The sequence below is a fragment of the Theropithecus gelada genome, chromosome 12, assembly GCF_003255815.1.
Source record: "Theropithecus gelada isolate Dixy chromosome 12, Tgel_1.0, whole genome shotgun sequence".
In the NCBI taxonomy this organism is placed as follows: domain Eukaryota; kingdom Metazoa; phylum Chordata; class Mammalia; order Primates; family Cercopithecidae; genus Theropithecus; species Theropithecus gelada.
The window spans coordinates 86,625,261-86,647,041 of record NC_037680.1 but is presented as its reverse complement, the minus strand read 5'-3'; the positions used below and the strand labels follow the sequence as shown (position 1 = coordinate 86,647,041).

General features: G+C 38.8%; 1 protein-coding gene across 2 annotated transcripts in view; it reads right to left on the bottom strand.

Moving 5' to 3' along the window:
- The window catches only part of UNC80 (unc-80 homolog, NALCN channel complex subunit), a 232,700-nt gene that overhangs the window by 27,371 nt on the left and 183,548 nt on the right, over positions 1-21,781 (bottom strand). For both annotated transcript variants that reach the window (XM_025404486.1, XM_025404487.1), the window contains exons 47-53: positions 17,175-17,345; positions 13,588-13,680; positions 12,169-12,204; positions 11,616-11,834; positions 3,766-3,966; positions 1,487-1,610; positions 419-544 (exon numbers count right to left, since the gene is read on the bottom strand). In XM_025404486.1, coding sequence (XP_025260271.1) covers positions 419-544; positions 1,487-1,610; positions 3,766-3,966; positions 11,616-11,834; positions 12,169-12,204; positions 13,588-13,680; positions 17,175-17,345 — 970 coding nt within the window. The remainder of the gene's footprint in view (positions 1-418; positions 545-1,486; positions 1,611-3,765; positions 3,967-11,615; positions 11,835-12,168; positions 12,205-13,587; positions 13,681-17,174; positions 17,346-21,781) is intronic.

Sequence of the window (21,781 nt, the reverse complement as noted above, 5' to 3'; positions counted from 1 at the left end):
TTAAAGAAAATTAAGATATTCAAAGTCTAGTGATAACATCTGAAAGAATTTTATATTGCAATTCTTTCTGAAAATAATTTAAAACCAGACTGTGAATATTACTGCCTCTTTTAATTAACAATTGTGAGCTGATTATCTGTGAACCATTATTTTGCACACATTTTAAATGACTGAAGTGGTTCCTGAAGTTGTGGCATGACTAAATGACTCTGCTATATTTGAGATCTCAAGAAGAATTACAGAAGCACAACTTAGGGCCAAGCTCAGGGCTGAAGCTCCAAATCTATAAAAGTTTGGAGATGTTTACACTTTTCTTTCACAGATTTTGCCCAGCCTTTGCAGAAAAAACGAGAACACCATGATCTGGTGCCTCAACCAGCAACTTAATGAGCGTGACAAACAGGTAAGGCAGTCACACCTGTATCTGCAACGCTACAAGCCGGACAACAGCTGTGCTGAAGGGTAGAGGTGGTGAGAGATAAGGGCTGAGATGAAGAAGGGGTAATCCGTCAGCAACACTGGAAGGTCCTACCACTCCCATGACCTGAAATACAAACAGAGCACATGACCAGCCTTGACTATTGCAACTTCATGCAACCGTAGTAAGGGAGTCTCAATGATGATGATAATAAAAATAATAAATTGAAGGTTGGGCATGTTACTTTCAATCATTTCTTTCTTGATGCCTTCTGAAGGCATGTAATGTCTGGAGTCAGATCGAACATTACACTGAATTCAGCCAAGGTTTTGTAGAATGTTGTTTATAGTTAACTATGTAAATAATGAGAGATGAATCAAAAAGCTATTCTAATCAGAAATTGGACACTTACTTGTGAATTCAAAGGAATGCAGTCAACATTCCTTGATGGAGCAAATACTGACAACAATGATGATGGCAACAGCTCTATTTGCACTAGGCATTCCAACTACAGATTTATTGCTCAGCTAGTGAAGCAGCAGGTCCTATTTAATGAGATGCTCTAACATGGTTTCTATACATTTTACAAAACCTTGTCAGGACCAGACTCTAGATATTACATAAACAATTAAAAAATATTTTTTTCTTCACATAAATCCTAGACTGGCCAACTCATAGTGTCATTTTGCACCATAAAAGAAAAAAATCGTCTTTGCATTTTAAGTTCCCCCACCCAGACTACCTCAACTTCTAGCCAATTGTGCAGGCTCCGCCACCCCACTCTCCAACTGGCAGCCCTCAACTCTCAGCGCAACTTGAAGAGGTGAATTGTCAAAGTAGCGCGTGGGAAGCAGCACACCAAAATCCCTTCTGTGTAGGGATGGGTTCCTGGATCTCCCCACACACCACCTTGAAATGTACCTCACTATTTTCAGTGTCACCTGAGCCGTCTGTTTTCATGGGCAGATAGGGGCACAAAGTGGTTGACCTGTAAATCTTCAATTCAGAGAAGTCAATAGCAGAGTTACATTGTGCAAAGTTTCATAAGATTGTCACTTGGCTACTCACCAGATTGACACAGACATTGATCAGTGACCTAAGGTGAGGCAGGAAGGATATGATTGGCTGCCTCTGAAGTGTCAAACAAACCCCTTCAATCAAATTGCTGGCAGGCTCCCACTCAACCTGTCGCCTGGAATACAATATAGGCGCCATTAGCGGCTTGGCTCCCTTCTGGAGAGTCTGAAACAAGTGAATGAGACAGTGATTCTGACGCCATCTAAGACAGGATGTGTCTCTGGGATGAAGTTTACCCATATTGTTCCAAAAGCACAGAGCACACTGGGAGGGGAAGAAGATACTGAAAACGTAGCAGAGGCAGGCCTGCCCCATTCGACTAAATCTATTGAAGAAAAAACAAAGATGATGAACGGGTTGCATTTTAATTTCCCTGGTTTTAGCTTTGACAGAGGGTCCTACGACTACCATCGTAGAAAACTGATCACAGGGGTAATTACTCCCAATAGAACTAATCTGACCCCAGCTACATTTCTGAAACCTGTTTATCAGACTACACATGCCCATCAGTTTTTACACCAGACTACCACTGATTTGATTTATATAGCTTAACTCCTGCCAAGAAGATCACATTAGAAGAAAATAGTTTACTTAAACAATGTTCTTTCTTGGCCTCCCAAGAAATGATATGTATTTTTTGGCTACTTTGTATGGTAGTATAAATGGTGTTACTGTATACATAACCCAATTAAATGAATATGGAATTTTCTGTAATAAAAGTCAATCCATTTCATAATTGTCCTAGTACTGAAAGATTCATCCCTATGGCCCCAAAATAAACAACTTGGGCTTTACTGATATTAACAGTATTTCCTTTTATTTTCCCGGCAATACTTTCTAAGCTTATATTTCCTAGCAAAATGGGACCTACAACGACAAATGGAAACACATTCATAAATGAGGCTATGTGACATCTCCGACACTGAAGGTAACGTGCAGGTCAGGTTCAGCCAACATTTCTTGTGTTGAACTGAGATCACCTAACAAATTTAAATCCAAGCCAACTCCATATTCATAGCATATCTCCCAAGAAAATTGCCTACAACTGACCAAGCCTGTGTACTAATCCAGAAATCTACTTTCGGGAAGCATGATGTTCTTTATAGTGGGCTTAATTATATGAGAAATGGGTCATTTTTAGAGATGTTTAACATCTTTAGATACCAAGTATTTAAGAAAGGAATTTATTTCGACACACCCTTGTGAGACAGTTACAAATCTTTGATAAGCCATTTGCTGATAGACACAAATGTTCTATTGGGATTACTAAAGAAATAGTGTTTTAAAACAGGTATTTCCATGCCATTGAAATAAATAACCTTGAAATAATGTATAGGCAGTCATCACCACGGTATAAAAGAATATAAAAACAAATAATCAATTATTAGAATAAACATTTTCAATTTGTTTTAATGACTCCTGAAGGCTGGATTAGTGTGAAGGAGATGATGGACTAATATCTGAAAAATTCTGATGAATTGACCATTAAGTGCTATAAATTCTTGGGAAGGAGTTGTACTGATTTTTGGGTTTAGTTTAAAAGGACAGAAAATGTTCTCACTAACCCAAACTTGAAATTTCTGAGTAAGTGGGTTTACCAGTATTAACCTGTTGAACTATCTGCTCACTATCACTATAGTTTCCAAACTGGGTTCACATCTCTGAGTGGTTCAAAAACATCTGCTAATATGTAGGCTACCAATGAATATTTCCCAGGTCACTGAACAAAGATCAAGCGTTAATAGTGTTCATTAGCACCACACTGAATTAGGTTAAAAAGTGAAAATTAGGTGTTTGTTTTCAATCCTGCGAATTTTTAAGCTGCTGCTTGGCGATTATTGTAAAGCTTGGAATTTCTCTAAACTGGTACCTAAATATGTTAACTAGCTACGTTAAATATAGTATTTTGAACATAAAATTCATTTTCTTTTCTCATTAGTTGTTCCATTTATAACGCCTACCCTCCCTTATTTTAAAAGGGATTAAAGGATACTAATTGAAATTTTTATTTGTGTCAGATGAGGAGCATGACAGCTAAGAAATGGATAGATTTTTCAAGATAAGCACATATACTTTTAAAGAAAATGTTAGTTTTCTCAAAATGTAGGCTTTGCCACTTAGGCATTCATAGACCCTATTAACCATGCACATATACCAGAGAAAACTTTCAAGTCATTCATTCAACTCCAGAATGATCTACCATCTTAAAAAATGAGAAATCTTAACTTTGACATTTGTGATAGCAACAGCTAACTAGGAGGCATTCTCACCTCAAAGTAGGCATCTTATGAATTTTGTTGAACATTCTATCCAATCTTTTTAAAATGAGGATGAGGGCTGGCCTCACTGCCTCAGCTGTCCAGTCGGTAATGGGTAGCATCTCCATGATGTAGCGCCGAAGCCCACGACTCTCCATTGTCTGAGTGTCATATGGCGCCAGCTTCAGAAGGGAGTGTGCAATTTCTGCCAACCTAAAATATATACATGCGTATATATGAATATATAAAATAAGCGTAGAATTACACAATGGGAATTTTTCTACACAGCATCATATTAATCACCCCTTCCAGACCACCTACTCCCTGAACTAAGAACATTCTTCCCAACATCCTCTATCCCTCTGCTCTCCCATATACCAGAACAGTGATACCTACACATCCATATTAATAGAGAATCATAGAATGTTTCAGAGACGACATGTAAAGAGCATCTGATAAGGAAACTACAATCCAGAGATTAAGGATAGGCCAAATATATTTAGAGAATGTCACTTCTGAGGATGTACATGTATATTATATATATGACATATATGCATATAAAAGAGAACCTAACTTTAATGAACAATACAATCACTAATATCAAATGTCCTTGGAAATTTCATGGCTTCAGAACTCCCTCAGTACCCATAGTCAAGGTCAAAGCCACCTTATAAAAAATGCTCTTGGTTTTTGTTGCAACCCAAAGAGTTCTTCAGGCTCCATTTCCATTCCTCTCCTTTAAAGTCTCCTCCTCTCTTTTTGTCTTATACATGGATCCTTCCTCTCTGTTGAGATTCTTTATCTAATAGACCCAGTTGTACTGTCTGGATGACATTGGTTTTGGTTGTCTCTGCTCGGTTCCATACAGAAACTGCCAGAGGGAAAGTTGTGCTTCCCGCAGGGTTGGCCCAGGCTTGCAGTCACCAGACCCAAGTGTTGATGTTCTAAGTGTTAGATTTTCTGAAGGAGAATTGGCCAAATAGATTAATTGGGCAAATAAGGTTTCTAGTAAATGTAATAGTTAACGAAATAATCTTTAGAACTAGATATGGATTGCCAATTTCCAAATAATAAACAATACAAATATAAAGATGTACATAGCCTTAAAGCCAACTTAATTTAATTTTGTATGAAGGAGAAAGTATTTAAACACTTTACAGTGGCTCCTGATAAAATATACTGAGTAGATCCAGAATGTGTACAAGATAATATTAAGAGGTAATGTATACTCATTCATAAAAATATCTTACAACATGCTGTATGATTTGAGCTTCATTTTTTTTTTCCTCAAAAAAAGCTTATATTCTAAAAAATACACCTAAGATACAGTGGCTGAAATGTTCATATTCTTTGTCAAGATACTGAAAATTCATTTGAAAACAAGTATCTTTAGGAAGGGTAACACATTAAGTTACTACCACCCATTATTTGAATCTTTGGCTTCAATCAGTACATGTTGAGTTAGTCAGGCAAAGGATTCTATGGAACTGGAATGTAGGACAGAGGATTCCTGATGGAGGAGGCGAGCAGACAGGCAAAATGTTACCTAGGAATGCATGTGTGGATGGCATCAGCAGGAGCAGCCATACCATACATGGAAAGTTTTCAGGATTGTTACTAAAGAGAGGAGGAGATTTGAGATAAACGGAAAAATAAGGTTTGTTTGTTCGTTTGTTTTGACAAGTTTGTACTGGAAAAGCTCTGGAAATAATCTTCCCTGAGTCATGGAATCTTAGGGCTGAAAAAGCCCATAATAGTCATAATATCCTGTAGGCAGTCAGGTTCACACTGGCACCTCTTATTTATTTTTATTTTTATTTTTTTAAAACACAATGTAAAAGGAAAACGAAAAAAATATAATTTCCCAGGACTTCCAATAATCTCATAAATAAGAACTTCTGGCTGGGCATGGTGGCTCACGCCTGTAATCCTAGCACTTTGGGAGGCCGAGGCCAGTGGATCATGAGGTCAGGAGTTCAAGACCAGCCTGGCCAAGATGGTGAAACCCTGTCTCTACTAAAAATACAAAAATTAGCTGGGCGTGGTGGTGGGCGCTCATAATCCCAACTACTCGGGAGGCTGAGATTGTGCCACTGCTCTCTAGCCTGGGTGACAGAGCAAGACTCCATCTAAAAATAAAAAAGAACTTCAAAGGTCTGGGCCCAGAAATCTATATATTTTTAACTTTTATTTTGGAAAATCTCAAACATATAAAAAAGTAGAGAGATGAGTATATAGTAAGCCCCCAATATACCCATCACTCAACCTCAGCCTCTCAGGTAGCTGGGACTACAGGTGCACAGCCCCATGCCCTGCTAATTTTTGTAGTTTTTGTAGAGATGGGGTTTTGCTACGTTAGTCAGGCTGGTTTTGAGCTCCTGGATTCAAGCAATCTGCCTGCCTCAGCCTCCCAAAAGTGCTGGGATTACAGGTGTGAGCCACTGTACTCGGCCTACAGTGACTCTTGTTTTACTTATACCCTCAAACACTCCCCCTTTCCCCACCCTAGACTATTTTAAAGTAAATCCCAAGCATCATACCATTTACCCAGACATATTTCAGTATGTCTCTCCAAATTATGGACTGAGAAAAATTAAACACAACACAATATGACATTTAACAAATTAAAAATAATTCTTCTTTTTGAAAAATTCTAATATCCAGTCAGTTTTCAATATTCACACACTATCTCATACTTACTTTTTTTTTTTTTAGAAATTAGGAAAAAATAAGGCCCATAAATTTCAATTTGTTGATGTCTTTAAGTCTCTTTTAATATGTAGATTTCCCCCTCTTCTGTACTTTTTTGCTATCTTGACTTTTTTTTTTTTTTTTTTTTTTTTTTGAGACGGAGTCTCGCTCTGTTGCCAGGCTGGAGTGCAATGGTGCGATCTCGGCTCACTGCAACCTCTGCCTCCCAGGTACAAGTGATTCTCCTGCCTCAGCCTCCTGAGTAGCTGGGACTACAAGTGCGTGCCACCACGCCCAGCTAATTTTTGTATTTTTAGTAGAGACGAAGGTTTCACTATATTGGCCAGGATGGTCTTGATCTCTTGACCTCGTGATCTGCCCACCTCGGCCTCCCAAAGTGCTGGGATTACAGGCGTGAACCACCACACCCGGCCTTATCTTGTTATTTATTAAAGAAATTCTCTGTAGCAACACTCTACTGATTGAATCTCCACGGTGTAATTTAATCTATCCTACTGCCTTTGTATTTAATTCAATTGGAAGTTAAATCCAGGGCCTACAACTGCAGACTCAGTTTTGATTTTTTGGCAAGAGTACTTAGCAGGTGGTGTGTGTGGTGTGTACTTCCGCCAGGAGGTACAGGATTCCTAGTTGTCACTCGTTTTATGATATTAGCTGTTCTTAGTCACTGACACATTAGGAGATCCACTGACGCATTAGGAGTAGTGCAGTGGTAATATCATATAATTCTTTATCTCACATATTGTAATAAAGAGAAATTGTGATTACTCCAAGAGAACAGAAGAGTGAATAACTGTTTGAAAGGATCTAGAGGGTAAGAGCTCCTCAGCTGATTTTGATAGACATCCTGGTTTACAAATCACAGCCAAGGCCATTACCTCTCTGATTATTTAGAGTGTTCTACAATTGCTTTATGTGACTAGCTCCATGGATAGAAAATTCACTACTGTACAAGGCAACTTATTTCCTCTTTGGAGGTCCACACTGTGAGAGGTTACTTTCATGTTAGGCCTCCAAATTCCCTTTAATTTCTTCCTACTAGGCTTAATTCTGAAAGCATAAATCCAATCCATCTTCTCCATCATGACCCTTCATTATCAAGAAATAGTTATTGTCTCCTAATTCCCACTGTCTTCTCTCCAAACTGAACATATTCACATTGTCCTGGAATTGTGTGTGAATGTGAGTGCTTTAAAGAAATCATTTTAAACGCTTATACATTCTTTTGTTTATCTCTTTCTCATGAATTTGATATACAGAAAATAATTCTTTACTTCTCAGGTTATTTGTGTGACAAATAAGAGTATATCTATATGCACTTATTTCTTTTCTCTTATTATTTTAAAGGTAACATTGAGAAGTGCTTGTGAAATAATCAATCTGTCTATTTTAAGTTTCCAAAGAATACTTAGAGCTGAATTTAAGAGCCATTTTATGGATTACTACCTGAATTTATCTAATTCCCGGTCATGTGACAAAATAAATTCGTTTTGCACATAAAACAAAATTTCCCTTTCCCACAGTCTTTGCTGTACTATCACATGCATAACCAAAAAACTCTCCTATGGTTCTTTCCCAGTGGGAACACAAGAGATTTTCCCATTGAGAGGGTGAGGGAGAGAGGAAAAGAGAAAGAAAGAAAATGAGAGAGATAGAGACCGCACATGACAGAGAGAGAGAGAGAATTTGCAGATTCTGTTATCCAGCTGCTTTGGCAGCACTGGGTTGGACAAATGAAGCAATACATTTCTGTAGGGCAGAGACTCTATCTAATCAAGAATATTTTTGTCAAGAGCCTTGTAATCAACCATACATTCTGCAAATTCAGAAGTACAGATTGCCTTAGCAATGCTTCTTAACTTGTTGGTTTGATTCGAATTATTTCGGCAAACATTTGTATTTTTTATATCATCCCATTTCTCTTTCTCTTTTTAAAAATCAACTTTTCATTCTTGGGTGACATTATCTATTCTTATAATTTAAGAACGATTTAATACTACCCTCAATTCGCAAATTTATATATTAAGCTCTGACTTCTACATATATTCAAGGGCACACTTAATTTATAAGAGGAGCCTTAATTACATCCTTTGCTTAGTGTAAGTTCAAAGCATCTGGATCCGCCCCTACTCAGCAACATAGAATATCTCTATTTGGTCAGAGACTATGGCAGGCCTGTCTTTTTCAAAAGGTTGTTGTGAGAAATGGCATTAATAAAGGGCATTTAGTCTAAATATTCCCTGGGCAATAAAAATGTTGCCCTCCTATCGACCCAGGCCATGAAATAGCTGTGCTCTTGAATGACATTATCCTGGCTTCAGATCAATTGCTTTTGCTGAACTGCATTATGACATTGTGGCAACTTTATATACTAACAGGCATCCAGCCATGTACAACCAGCACTTTATCTACTATAGGGATGTTGTTGAGGACTCTGTTCTCACCACTCTTTCCTTTAACAAACACCAACCAAGAGACTGTTGAAGCTCAGAAAGCAATACCCCAAAATGAAGACCTCAGAAGCCAAAGTGTTTCACTGATCTTCTCCTGCCCTCCTCTCTGTGGCCTCTCATTCTTTTCCAAGGCTAGCCATGGAAACTGGAGACCCTCTTCCTCAAAGCAGGTCATTGAAACCAGAACCCTTTTTCCTGAAGCCAGCCATAAAACTTAAAGATATTACACTAATTTTCCCCTATCTTTCTGTGTAAAAACTAGCCCTACAGAAACTGTCTGACCCATCTTGTTTGACTGTAGGTCGTAAGAACGCCCCCTTTCCAGAAACGGTCTTGCCCCATTCCCAGAAGGAAGGAATGCTAACCGGAAAGGCCAAGAAGAATCTGAAAGCACAGGCCATGCTGGGTTTCCTCACTTGGTCTAATGAGATCATACCCTTTTTGTCCAATCATATTTATACATGGCTATCCATACTTTGTTAAACAAAAATGGAGAGCTTCCCCTGTATTTTTGGGTCTTCATCCTGAAGGCTCCTGTGTCAGGTAAAACTATGATCAAATACATTTTCATGCTTTTTGATTGTTATCTGTCTTTTGTCAGTTGATTTTCAGCAAACCTTCAGAGACTCAAGGGGAAAATTTCCCTTGGCCCCTACAAGATTTTTCTTGTTCTTCGTATTTTAAAAAAGTATTGTTTTACCGAGCAACTGTTTTGTTTTTAACTTATTTATATTATGATTTTGTAATTAATCTTTTTTTCACTCATTGCTTTGATAACTAAGAAAGTCAAATTTATGGTTCATGAATAAAATCTAATATGATCTTATATTGATTTCCTGTGCTAATCTTATCATAAAGATAATTAACTCCTTGAAAATCTTTCACATTATCCTGACTCTATAATTTGTATATACTCTCCCTTCACATATTTGCTGAGTTGCCTCAAATCCTTTACATAATAATACATAAATGCCTATGAGATTATAGTACTTGCAACTTTGTATTATAGTTATTTTCTTATGTGCCTCTTGCATTGAGCCATGATAATCTTGAAGACCAGGACCTTAGTGTACATACCCAGTGTTTAACACAGTATTTGGACCATTCTCATTAGCATTAGTATCTATTGTGTCCAGATCAGTGCCAGGCTCGGAGCTAAATCATTTCTAGTTCATTTAACCTTTAATAGGTATTGGCCTCTAGAGGGAGCTCCAGGCCTCTCTGACTCTTGCTGTCCCCTCCCTCCAAATGCCCTAAGGAAGACCGTCAGGTTATGGGACAGTCACTATCTCATAGTCTCTCTCTCTCTCTCTCTCTCTCACACACACACACACACACACACACACACACATCTATCTTTTAGGAATATTTTCCCCTTTCTCTCACAAAATGGCCATTGGTCATAGTGATTTTCTGACTCGGAATGTGATGTTTCTCTGTTCACAGAATCGCTTAGGTCAGCTAGAGCAGACCAGTGGAAAAGGAAGTGGAGGGGCTGAATAGATCCCTAGGTTGCTATGACAGCAGGACCTTGACACTCCAAATGTCCCTCCCCTTTCTCTGAAGGCTCCCTTCTAGGAGCTGAACTTTTCAGTGTGAAATAAGCTCTTCCTCATTACTGCGCAGCAGGGAGTGTGAACTCCAGTGAGGCCCTGGGGTTCTCCAGGGCAGTGCTGGGTGTGAGTCTGCAATTCAAAGAATGTGAAATTACACTGGAAGAAAAAGAACCTACGTTCACTGTACATTTCTGTCTTCTAATTTTCCTTCATTGAGTATTTCCTAAATTAAAAAAAGGCAATAACCAGGAAACTGAGTTTTGCCAAATTGCAACATTATTTGGAAGTGGCTGGACCTAACTCTACCTTAACCTTTATAGATACATTAAATTTTCCAAGTGAATCTTCTGATATCCATGACATTTTTCTTTGAAGGGATTTTCATTACACTTAACAAACGATTATAAATTTGAATAGAAGGTCTTCTGGAATCACGTTCCTTTTGAAACACAAATACAGCCTTTAGCATGAATTTCAAGTGAAATAGCAACTCTGTAGGAAGATGAAATATGAGTGCACAGGGATGTAATTCTGGGACCTTTCCCTAGCACACTAAGAGCAAAACATGTAAATGACAACTGGCCTCATCTAGTTCAGAATTCTTACCAGGACACATTTTTTTTAATGGTTGGAAGGCTGTTTATATAAAGGGGATATATATAAACAAGTTGGCTGAGTTAAAACTGCTTACTTTCCTGCAGGGTTCATTACAGGCTTTTTAGGGACCCTGGAAGCAGAGAGCAGTTGTGCATTCCTCATGTAAAATAACAGAGAAGAAACATTCAATTCTTGTGAAAAATTAGAATCTGGGCAGTAAATAGTAGTGAGAAGGCAGCTACTTTTCTAAGAATTCAGGTGATAAAATTTCCCTTTCTTTCTTTTTTACTGAGAAGCGAACATATAAACTATGCTTTTCTGTCTTAAGAACATTTTCCCCTTGTCCACCCTAAGATTCTGTTTGATGGACTTAATGCACACTTGACCAGAAGGTTCTGTATGATGTGTACCTAAGTCACAGGAAACAAATCTTTCTATCTTAAGTGTTTTTCCTGGAGAACACCCACTCTCAACCCAACACACACATTCAGACACGTGGGCCAAGCTGTGTTCACACTTGGGGCAGGGAAAGCGAGGCCAGTACCTCATGTGAGACTTCACATCCAGCAATTCCAGGGCAGTGACCCGAGGCTCCCCAGCCAGATTTTGCAAGATCTTCAGCCGCGGCCCACAGTGCTTATAGAACTCTGTGCAAATATTCAGTAAGGACTCCCGGGGTCTTCTGAACTCTTCCCGAGCAATTCGTTCATCCAGTTCCTCTCTGGGAAGGCCTTGCCCTTCCTCCAGTAAATGAAGGTTTTCCCTGGGAAATTGTAAAAGATTAACTAGGGGTCTCAAAATGTATTCATGTGGCAGTTGTGAGAAGAGGGTATCACACCGAAGAAAAATATAAGAATCCTAATGAGTTAACGAATCAGTAGGATGAGGCCAAGGAGAACCTCATCCGAAGGATAAAGAAAACTTCTCAGCCTAGAAGAGATTGTCATCCCAAATTGTAGTAAAGCTACTTTTTGGGGTTTACCCGGAAATAGTATGTTATTTGTCAAACGAAATCTAACAGAGCCATAAACCAGTTTAAAAGGCAATCATCTCAAAATGTCAGAATTGGTATGAAATTAGAGCAAGTTTTTCTGTACCTGATAAAGTGCAGTTTGGCTCCTTGTTCCTGGTACCTGGGAGTTAGAGAAACAGTCTACATAACTATTAGAGCAAGAACGGGGTCGTTTGGTTGGGGCTTCTTATAGACTTCTTCATATGACAAGTCCTTGAAGCTATATATTTTGATAAGCTCACAAATATACATATATTACTCCTAAAGTATAAAAGCTTTATCTTTCATTTGGCTACCACATATACTGCAATTACAGCTGCTACAAAAGCTGTTTTATTGTTGTGTGATTTGGGTAAAGACAACTATTATAAACATATATACAAACTCATGGAATATAGCCAGATGAGATTAATTTTTGGACATTTTGAAATTTAAGTTATAGTTTTAATACCATGTGCTCTGTCTTAAGTGATGGGAAGGAGAATCATGGCTGACTTCCTTTCATTTCTGGAGATTTACTGCTTTGTGATTCATGGATATTAAGACTTTAGAAGCCCTCTTTCTTCTTTAGAAGCCCTCATTTAACCCAATGAGCCTAGAGAAGTCCCTAAATATCACTTAAACTACAGTATATCATTTTCCCTTAATATAGGAAATTGAGGCATGAGTTAACCATCACACCAGGCAATTTATAGCTGGATTTGGAATTTATTTTTGTTTTATTTTTAATATGAATATATATGATGAGCAGGGAATTAACTTTACATGAATAATGATACACACTTAAAAATAGGCTTCAGAGAGAGTGAAAATTTATTGAATTTCTCCTTATGATTTCCATGCCAACTACTTCATACTGGGAAAAGAGAACTTTTTCTTAAGCTGATTTTTGGTTTGCCCTATCTTAATCTTCCTTGTAGAAGGAAACTAATTAGGCTTTTTGTGTATTTCAGAATCTTTAAAGCTAACACAGATGGAATGAAACGGGTAAAATATTAACTAGTATAGCCAGTAGCTGAGTTACACCAAAACAAGAGAAGGAGATTAAGTTAACAACCATGAAAAGCATCATCTGAGGGCATATGTCAAAGTTTGGATGAAATGTCTGCAGAAAATCTGTCCAGATGAAGGTAAGTTGACTCTTAGTGCCCTGGGAATGAGAAACCACCTCCTGATTATTATTGTTTATTTGCCTTTTGTTGAAGGCAAATGAAACAACACTGGACTAGTTCAAAGACCACCCAGGAGGCAGAGAACATCTAGCAGGCTCAAGCAAACAAAACAACACAAATGCCTATTTATGAAGTTGGTTTAGATTTCTCTGGCAATTTCAAAAGAAGCCTTGGTATTTTCTTCTAACTCTAAACTCTCACCTTCTTTTCTTTTCCTTGGAGGTTTTCACACTCAATATTGACTATTTTCAGGATCCCTTTCATTCGCAACAGCTGACATTCGGGTTGTATGAAATTGAGAGACCATAGAAGAATAAGGGCCAGTGAATTACCTGGTGTTCACCCCAGACGACATGGTGTGATTGGCTGTGGTGGTTCCCTTATGACCTTGGTCACACCTGCTCATCTGTGGGGCTGTCATGGGCCTGTAACAATGACAGTAATCACCACAGCAAAACAACAACAACAACAGAAGTGGAAACATTTATTAAATCCTCAAGTTACTGAAGCACACATAAGTTTTAAGTTAGTTTTAGAGTCTTCAAAAGACAGGCTGTCTAGCTTTGGGCTTTTCTGTTTGTTCTGAGAGGCACTTTAAAGGAACATTGATTCCCAGGGGTTTATAAGCTCATCATGATTTAATTTCTTCCACTTCTTGGCTCTGAGTAATAAACTCATCAAAATGACTCTTCCAACAAGACATTTATGAAATATCTACAGACTTCTAAGTCTGTACCAGTGGAGAGTTAAGAGCTCATTCTTCAGTTTTACTGGGTAGTTCACCATTCTTGATGATAAGTAAAAGGCAAGGATGTATGTACCACTTTGGCCACCTACACTACAACTACATTATCTACATTAACTACACCTACATTATCAACTACTCTATTTTTTCTGAGAAACTATCAAAGAATAAAAGAATTCTCCTAGTCACATCACACCTAACACTACCCAGGAAAGTGAGTAAATTCGTATCTATTGTAAGTCAGTAATTTAGATGGTTAGTAATAGATTTGAATTGTCTCATTTTATATCTGCCGGATTTACTTTAAATAATAGGTAAAATTTGCCTCTGTATTGGCATCTAGGACGAAAAAGGCATAATGCAGTTTTTTAAAGCAACTGCTTTTATGAAATCATCAAGGCTTGCTTCTTTGTTGCTTACTTTCTGTCTGCTGGGGATGGCTAGAAAGTAAGCTTTTAACAATCACACCAGATCTCCTTGTCCTGTGCCTGTTGTGATAGACACAATTTAGAGATGGCTCCCAATATCTTTGCCCCTTGGTGTTACTCTAGTGATTATGTTACATTATGTGGCCAAAAGGGGGAGTGTCTGCATAGGCCTAATCTAATCATACCAACCCTTCAAAAGCAGAGTCTTCTCTGGCTGGGGGCAGAGAGATTTGAAGCATAAGGATTCAAGGTGCTATTGCTGGCTGGAAGGTAGAGGGGAGCACGTGAGAAGAAATGCAGGTGCCTTCTCAATGCAGAGTGGGCCTGGCTGACAGCCAGCCAGGAAATGGGACCTCAGACCTAAAGCTGCATGGAACTAGATTCTGCCAAAAAATTGAATGAGCTTGGAAGTGCATTCTTCCCCAGTGCCTTCAGATAAAAGTTCGGACTAGCTGACAACTTGACTTCCACCTTGAGAAACCCTGAGCAGAGAATCCAGCTGAGCCCGCCTGGATTCCTGGCCTACACAACTGTGAGACAATAAGTGGGTTTTGCTTAAAGACTGTAAGTTTGTATAACATGTTATACAACAGTTAAAACTAATGTACTTGTGATATATTTATGTAATACTACCTATACAATTGTTAAATTTCTTTTGTCGTGAGATTAAAAAAACTAGGAATGTGGAGAAATTAGGGGATTCTTACCTTCTTTTTGTAAACACAGTGAAGCCAATTTTGGTTTGAGTAACTACTACCAACGAATGAGGCTAGTCTTCTCTGCCAAAAGAATATTAAATGCACTGGAATATTTAAAGCCACAGAATTTTAAATGCTAGAGCTCCATCCATAACTCTTTGTGACATTTTGAGTAAGGCAGTTTTGGATAAGTTAATTGACTTATCCTTATAAAAAGGTATAGAAATGAGGAAAGCTTTAACATTATGTAATATGAGGAGAAATAGGCTGACCATGGTGGCTCACACCTGTAATCCCAGCACTCTGGGAGGCCGAGGTGAGTGGATCACTTGAGGCCAGGAGTTCAAGACCAGGCTGGCCAATATGGGGAAACCCCGTCTCTACTAAAACTACAAAAATTATCCGGGTGTGGTGGCACATGCTTATAATCCCAGCTTTTTGCAGGGCTGAGGCATGAGAATTGCTTAAACCTGGGAGGCAGAGGTTGCAGTGAGCCAAGATCATGCCAGTGAACTCCAGCCTGGGTGACAGAGTGAGTCTCTCTCTTTCTCTCTCTCTCTCTGTCTCTCTCTCTCTATATATATATATATCTATATATAGATATATAGATATAGATAACTATATATCTGTATCTGTACATATATAGATATAGATATATAATAGAAATACAGTGGCAATTGGGAACTACTGACTGCTTTTCTTTCCTGTAGTTATAGGAAAAAGCTAGTTACATAACCAGATGGGTACAGAAGGAAGAGCGTAAGTCTTTCCTTCCTCTTTAGGATATTCTTCTGGGACTTTCATGAAACCATCAGCAATAGCATAGAAAACTATCTCTCCTTGGAGGAGGCAATTTGTCATGGCTTTCTGCGCCAACTCTTCCCATTTCCTTAGATTAGGTGCATATGAACATTTCAGGATGATAGTCTACAGAAGGCTTTTGGGCAATATTCTGCTTGTCTAGTTTGGCAATGTAGCTCATGATTAGAAACTAAACATCTATTGATGTTAATGAATTACAATCCACTTTCTGTCTTTCTTGCTGATGCATGCTGAAAAAGTCCTTCTTGGACTAAAGGGCTTCCCCCTTACCAACACAGCAAGTTGGGGCTGGGGGAGTTGGTGCCTTTTGGTGGAGGCATAGACAATTTCACACTAAGGATCTGGAACTTTAGATTGGACACACAGCATGGCAGAATGGAATGGAGGAGCAAAAAAAGGTTTCCCCATCCCTATCCTGGGGAAGAATATTTCCTGGCAGCTAATTTAGATGGGAACGGAGCAGGAAAGCCCATCGTATGCGTAGTGTCCTGCATCCACCCACTCAGATTTTATTTTTATTTTTGTCTCATCCAGGGCTCCCTGCCTGCCCCTTTCCTGCCATATGGCAGTTTAGTGACTCTGCTTCTGCACCCAAGCATCTTGTGACAGGACTAACTGCTTGAACTTTGTTTAGGGCTGAACTCTGGTGCCAATTTACCTTCCCAGTCCCAAATTTCTCATCTCCCAGCATTGTTTAGTCCTGTCCCACAGAGAATCTATTAATTCTAATAGTAGGACAACATTCTGCTGTTTATACTGGTTATGTAGTTTCTGAAATTATAGTTAAAAAACACAACACTTCACAAACAGTAAAATAATAAAAGAATACTTAGTTGGAATTGTAGGCATTCCATGTCTCATAAAATAATATAATAACTATTAAAAATGTAGATTACCTCTTTAAATTCACTAAATTGGCCCTCTTACACAAGACGTGTTTACCACTGGGTCATAACTGCTGGAGAAGCTCAGCAAGCTATATGCAAATGTGTGTTTAGCAATGATAGTAAGAATATTATTACTATTACTACTACTACTAATCAGAGTGCTTAACATTATTTATTCAAATAACTCAGGAACTGTTCACAGTTATAAGGCATAAAGGGCTGAGTTTAGGAGATATCTGTAAATAAAGATTGGGTTTTAGATTTTTACCCATCACATTTTTTTTTCCCCAGTGGATACATATGATGTAAGCCTGCAGCTATTTCTGCCAATGGGATTACCTGGTGAGGACCTCTACACTGTATAAAAGGGCCTGTAGGGACGTCGCAAGAGCAGCAGTGGCCGCAATCTCCTCTCGGGCAGCAGGTACTGTCTCCACCTGTGATGTCTGCCTCTTTAGCTTTTGTAGGTAACATGGAACTAAGGCTTCCAAGACCATCAGCATCTGAAGACTTTAAGCGACAGAAAGAAAACCGAGTCACCTTTTACATTCTACTTTTGTTGGTTGTGTCACATTTAGGAGCATAGAACAATGAAAAGCATCTAGAGATAAAATGAATTCTAAGCCCCCTTGCCTCTCCAAATCAAAAGTAGTTAAAGCTGCTGGAAATGTTGACCAACAATTATTAATTCACTAACCACCTGCTAAAAGGCGATGAATCTTGCCTTAAAGAAACATGTGATCTAGTCGGGGGAATTAGCCATATATACAAATAAATGGTTGAAAGAATAACAGAATAATAGGTGGAGCTATATAGTCCATCTAGAGAAACAGGCTTCAGAACAAAACTTCAATTCAGGAGTTTGCCGAGAGTGATTTTCCAGCTGCAACAGTTTTGAGACAACATAAAACCCTTTCATGGGAGGCTGGCTTCCTAAGCTTAAGGAATTAAATAGCAAACAATGTTGGAAACAGCCATTATGATGAGGTCTGACAATGCCTGCTTACCAACGTGAGTGAACACCACTCACTGGATAGGGCCCACACTCAATTTAGTATTGGGGTGTCAGAAACACCTTGAAGGGGAAATGGAGATTAAGTAGTTATTATGCAAAGTGGGTTTTCCCCTCTAAAGTTGTAAAGTGTATAACACCATCAATATAGATTTTTTTTTTTTTTTTTTGAGACAAAGTCTCACTCTGTCAGTCGCCCAGACTGCAGTGCAGTGGCATGATTTCGGCTCACTGCAACCTCTGCCTGGGTTCAAGTGATTCTCCTGCCTCAGCCTCCCCAGTAGCTGGGATTATAGGCGTGCACTACGGTGCCCGGATAATTTTTGTATTTTTGGTAGAGACAGGGTTTCACCATGTTGGCCACGCTGGTCTCAAACTATTGGCCTCAAGCAATCTTCCTGCCTTGGCCTCCCAAAGATCTGGGATTATAGGCATGAACCACCGCACCCAGCCATCTTTTCTTTAGAGATTCCCCAATTATGTTAAAGTTTACAAATTGTGGGTTCTAGAAAACAGCAGGGATCGGTTGATATCCCAGAGAATCTGAAATCAAGTTTCTTTGATCCATTCTTTTCCCTACAGATACCAATGAGTTTTTGCTATGCTCTTTAAAATACTGAATACTGGTTTCTGGTAATATAATTTTGCCTATAATGTGTGCTCTACAAGCAGGAAATGGCAATTATCAGAATTTGATGGGTATGGAGAAAGAGCTATGATACTTTTTTGAGTTCTCCTATTTTTTGGCAACTTAAAAAAGGAGGCAAGAAGTGGGTTCTGCTTTCTGTAATAATAAAAAGTACCTTGCTGCAAACTAATTGTCTTACTAGAAAGGGTGGACAAAATTTTTAAAACATATTGAAGGTATCAGGTAGAAGCTAAGGCTAGCAGATACCTTTTGTAGGTACCAGACTTCTGGGGGAAGTAAAGCTTCTTCGGTTCATCCAGACATTGTGCAGCACTCTTTTTTTCTAGGCATCTGCTAGTTTGTAAATTGCTTAGGGCCAAAAGGCTAAGGAAAAATCCAGGCAGAAATGTCAGCTAAGAGTTATGAAGCTAAGCAGAATTTTCAGTAGCCTCATTATGGCGAAAAAAGATATATTGGAGTTCAGGGACTTCCAAAGAGGAGTTAGACCCATGGAAGGCTGTATCCTAGGAGTGTGAAATAGATAGAACAGCCCTTACAAAGACTGAAACCCAACTTTAAATCAAATGAATCACAGACTGAATTAAAATGATCTGCCCTACCACAGTTACTAGTCAGAGAGTAAAATGAATCATTTTTGGAGGAAGATAACATCGGGTAGATCCTCAAAGCATTTCCAACTTTTTTTAATGCAATACTCAGTAGTCAAAATTACCCAGTCCTGCTAAAACCAAATGATCAAAATCCAAGGAAAAGAACAGACAATATGAACAGAGCCACAAGTGATCTACATATTAAAGTTATCAGAGACAGATTTTTATAAAATAATGATTAAAATGTTAAATAAGAGAAATAACAAAATGGATAATTTCATCAAAACTCTGAAATCTATTAAAAAAGTGGAAATTCTAAGAACTGAAGACTGAAATATTTGAAATTAAAAACCTGAAAGATAAGTGTTAATGGTAGATTAGATACAGGAAGAGATGAATGTGAACTGTAACAAAGAACAATGGAAAACATCAAGACAGAAGAACAGAGGGTAGAAATGATAGAAAATACAGGAAAGAACATAAGAGACATATATAGAGCACGGGGTTAAGGAGGAAAAAATATATATATACACATAAATGGAGAGGGGAGAGAAAATGGGATAAAGGTGATATTTGAAGAGTTATTTGTCAAATTTTCTAAAATTGTTGAAAGTTATCAAGCTTTATATTCAAGAAACACTATGAACCCCAAGAAGTATGAATACAAAGAAAAATCACAACTAGGCACACCACAGTCAAACTGCTTAAAACCCAAGGCAAAGAGAAAATGTTAAAAGTAGCCAGAGAAAAAGACACATCAGGGCGGGGCACAGTGGCTCACGCCTGTAATCCCAAGACTTTGGGAGGCTGAGGTGGGCAGATCACGAGGTCAGGAGTTTGGGATCAGTCTGGCCAATATGGTGAAACTTCGTCTCTACTGAAAATATAAAAATGTAGCTGGGTGTGGTGGTGCATGACTGCAGTCCCAGCCACTTGGGAGGCTGAGGCACGAGAATCACTTGAATCCAGGAGGTGCAGGTTGTGGTGAGCTGAGATCGCGCCACTGCACTCCAGCCTGGGTGACAGAGCAAGATTCCATCTCAAAAGAGGAAAAAAGAAAAGAAAAAAAGAAAAGGACACATTAAATTCAAATGTGCAATAAAATCTAATGCTGATTTTTCAACAGATATGAGTCAGTAGAAAATGGAATATCTTCTTTTTTATTTTATTAATTAATTTTTTTTTGAGACAAGGTCTTGCTCTGTTGACCAGGTTGGAATGCGGTGGTGCAATCTCAGTTCATTGCAGCCTTATCCTGGGCTCAAGCAATCCTCCCACCTTAGCCTCTTCAGTAGCTGGGACCACAGACATGCACCACCATATCCCACTCATTTTTGTATTTTTTGTAGAGACGGGGTTTTGCCACGTTGCCCAGGTTGGTCTCAAATTCCCGAACTCATGCACTCTGCCTGCTTTGGCCTCCCAATGTGCTGGGATTACAGGCATGAGCCACCGTGCCTGGCCTGAATATTTTCTTTAAATTAAAAAAAAAAAAAAAAAACTGCCTGCCGGGCCCGGTGGCTCATGCCTGTAATCCCAGCACTTTGGGAGGCCGAGATGGGTGGATCACCTGAGGTCAGGAGTTCGAGACCAACCTGACCAACATGGAGAAACTGTGTCTCTACTAAAAATACAAAATTAGCTGAGTGTGGTGGCACATGCCTGTAATCCCAGCTACTCAGGAGGCTGAGGCAGGAGAATTGCTTGAATCCGGGAGGTGGAGGTTGCAGTGAGCCAAGATTACACCATTGCACTCTAGCCTGGGCAACAAGAACAAAAACTCCGTCAAAAAAAAAAAAAAAAGTCAAAGGTAGAAAATAATAAAGATAAAAAAGGAAAGAAAAGGCAGACAATAAAACTACAATAGCAAAAATCAACAAAACCCCAAATACTGATTATTTGTAAAGGGAAAGCTATTGATAAACTCCTGGAAAGAATAATAATAAGGGAGGGAGCAAAAATTCCCAGTATTAGAAATAAAAAAGTAAACACAATAAAAACCCCATAGTTGTCAAAAATTTAAAAAAGAGAATATCAGGAACAAATTTATGCCAATAAATTCAGGTACTTAAATTAAATAGAAAAATTCCTAGAAAAATGTGACTTACCAAAGCCACCACCAGGATAAACAATCTTAATTTTAAAATGTTCCCACAAGAAACGACATTACTTACAGTTTTGTGTATAAATTCTACTCAATATTTTGGAAAGACAGAATGCTCATCTGAGGCAGGCACAGTTGCTCTGCCTGTAATCCCAGCACTTTGGGAGGCTGAGGTGGGAGGAGCACCAGCCTGGGCAACACAGTGAAACTTTCTTTCTCTCTCAAAAAATCAAAAAAATTAGCAGGGTGTGAAGGCACCCACCTGTAATGCCTGCTACTTGGAAGGCTGAGGTGGGAGGATTGCTCGAGCCTGGGAGATCAAGGCTGCAGTGGGCCATGATCGTGATACTGAACTCCAACCTTGGCAACAGAATGAGACTGTTTCAAAAATTAAAAAAACCTAATCCACACTAAATTTCTACAGAGAATAGGAGTTTTAAAAAAAAGGAGCGGGGGGCTGGGCGTGGTGGCTCACGCCTGTAATCCCAGCACTTTGGGAGGCTGAGACGGGCGGATCACCTGAGGTCAGGAGTTTGAGACCAGTCTGGTCAACATGGTGGAACCCCCTGTCTACTAAAAATACAAAAATTA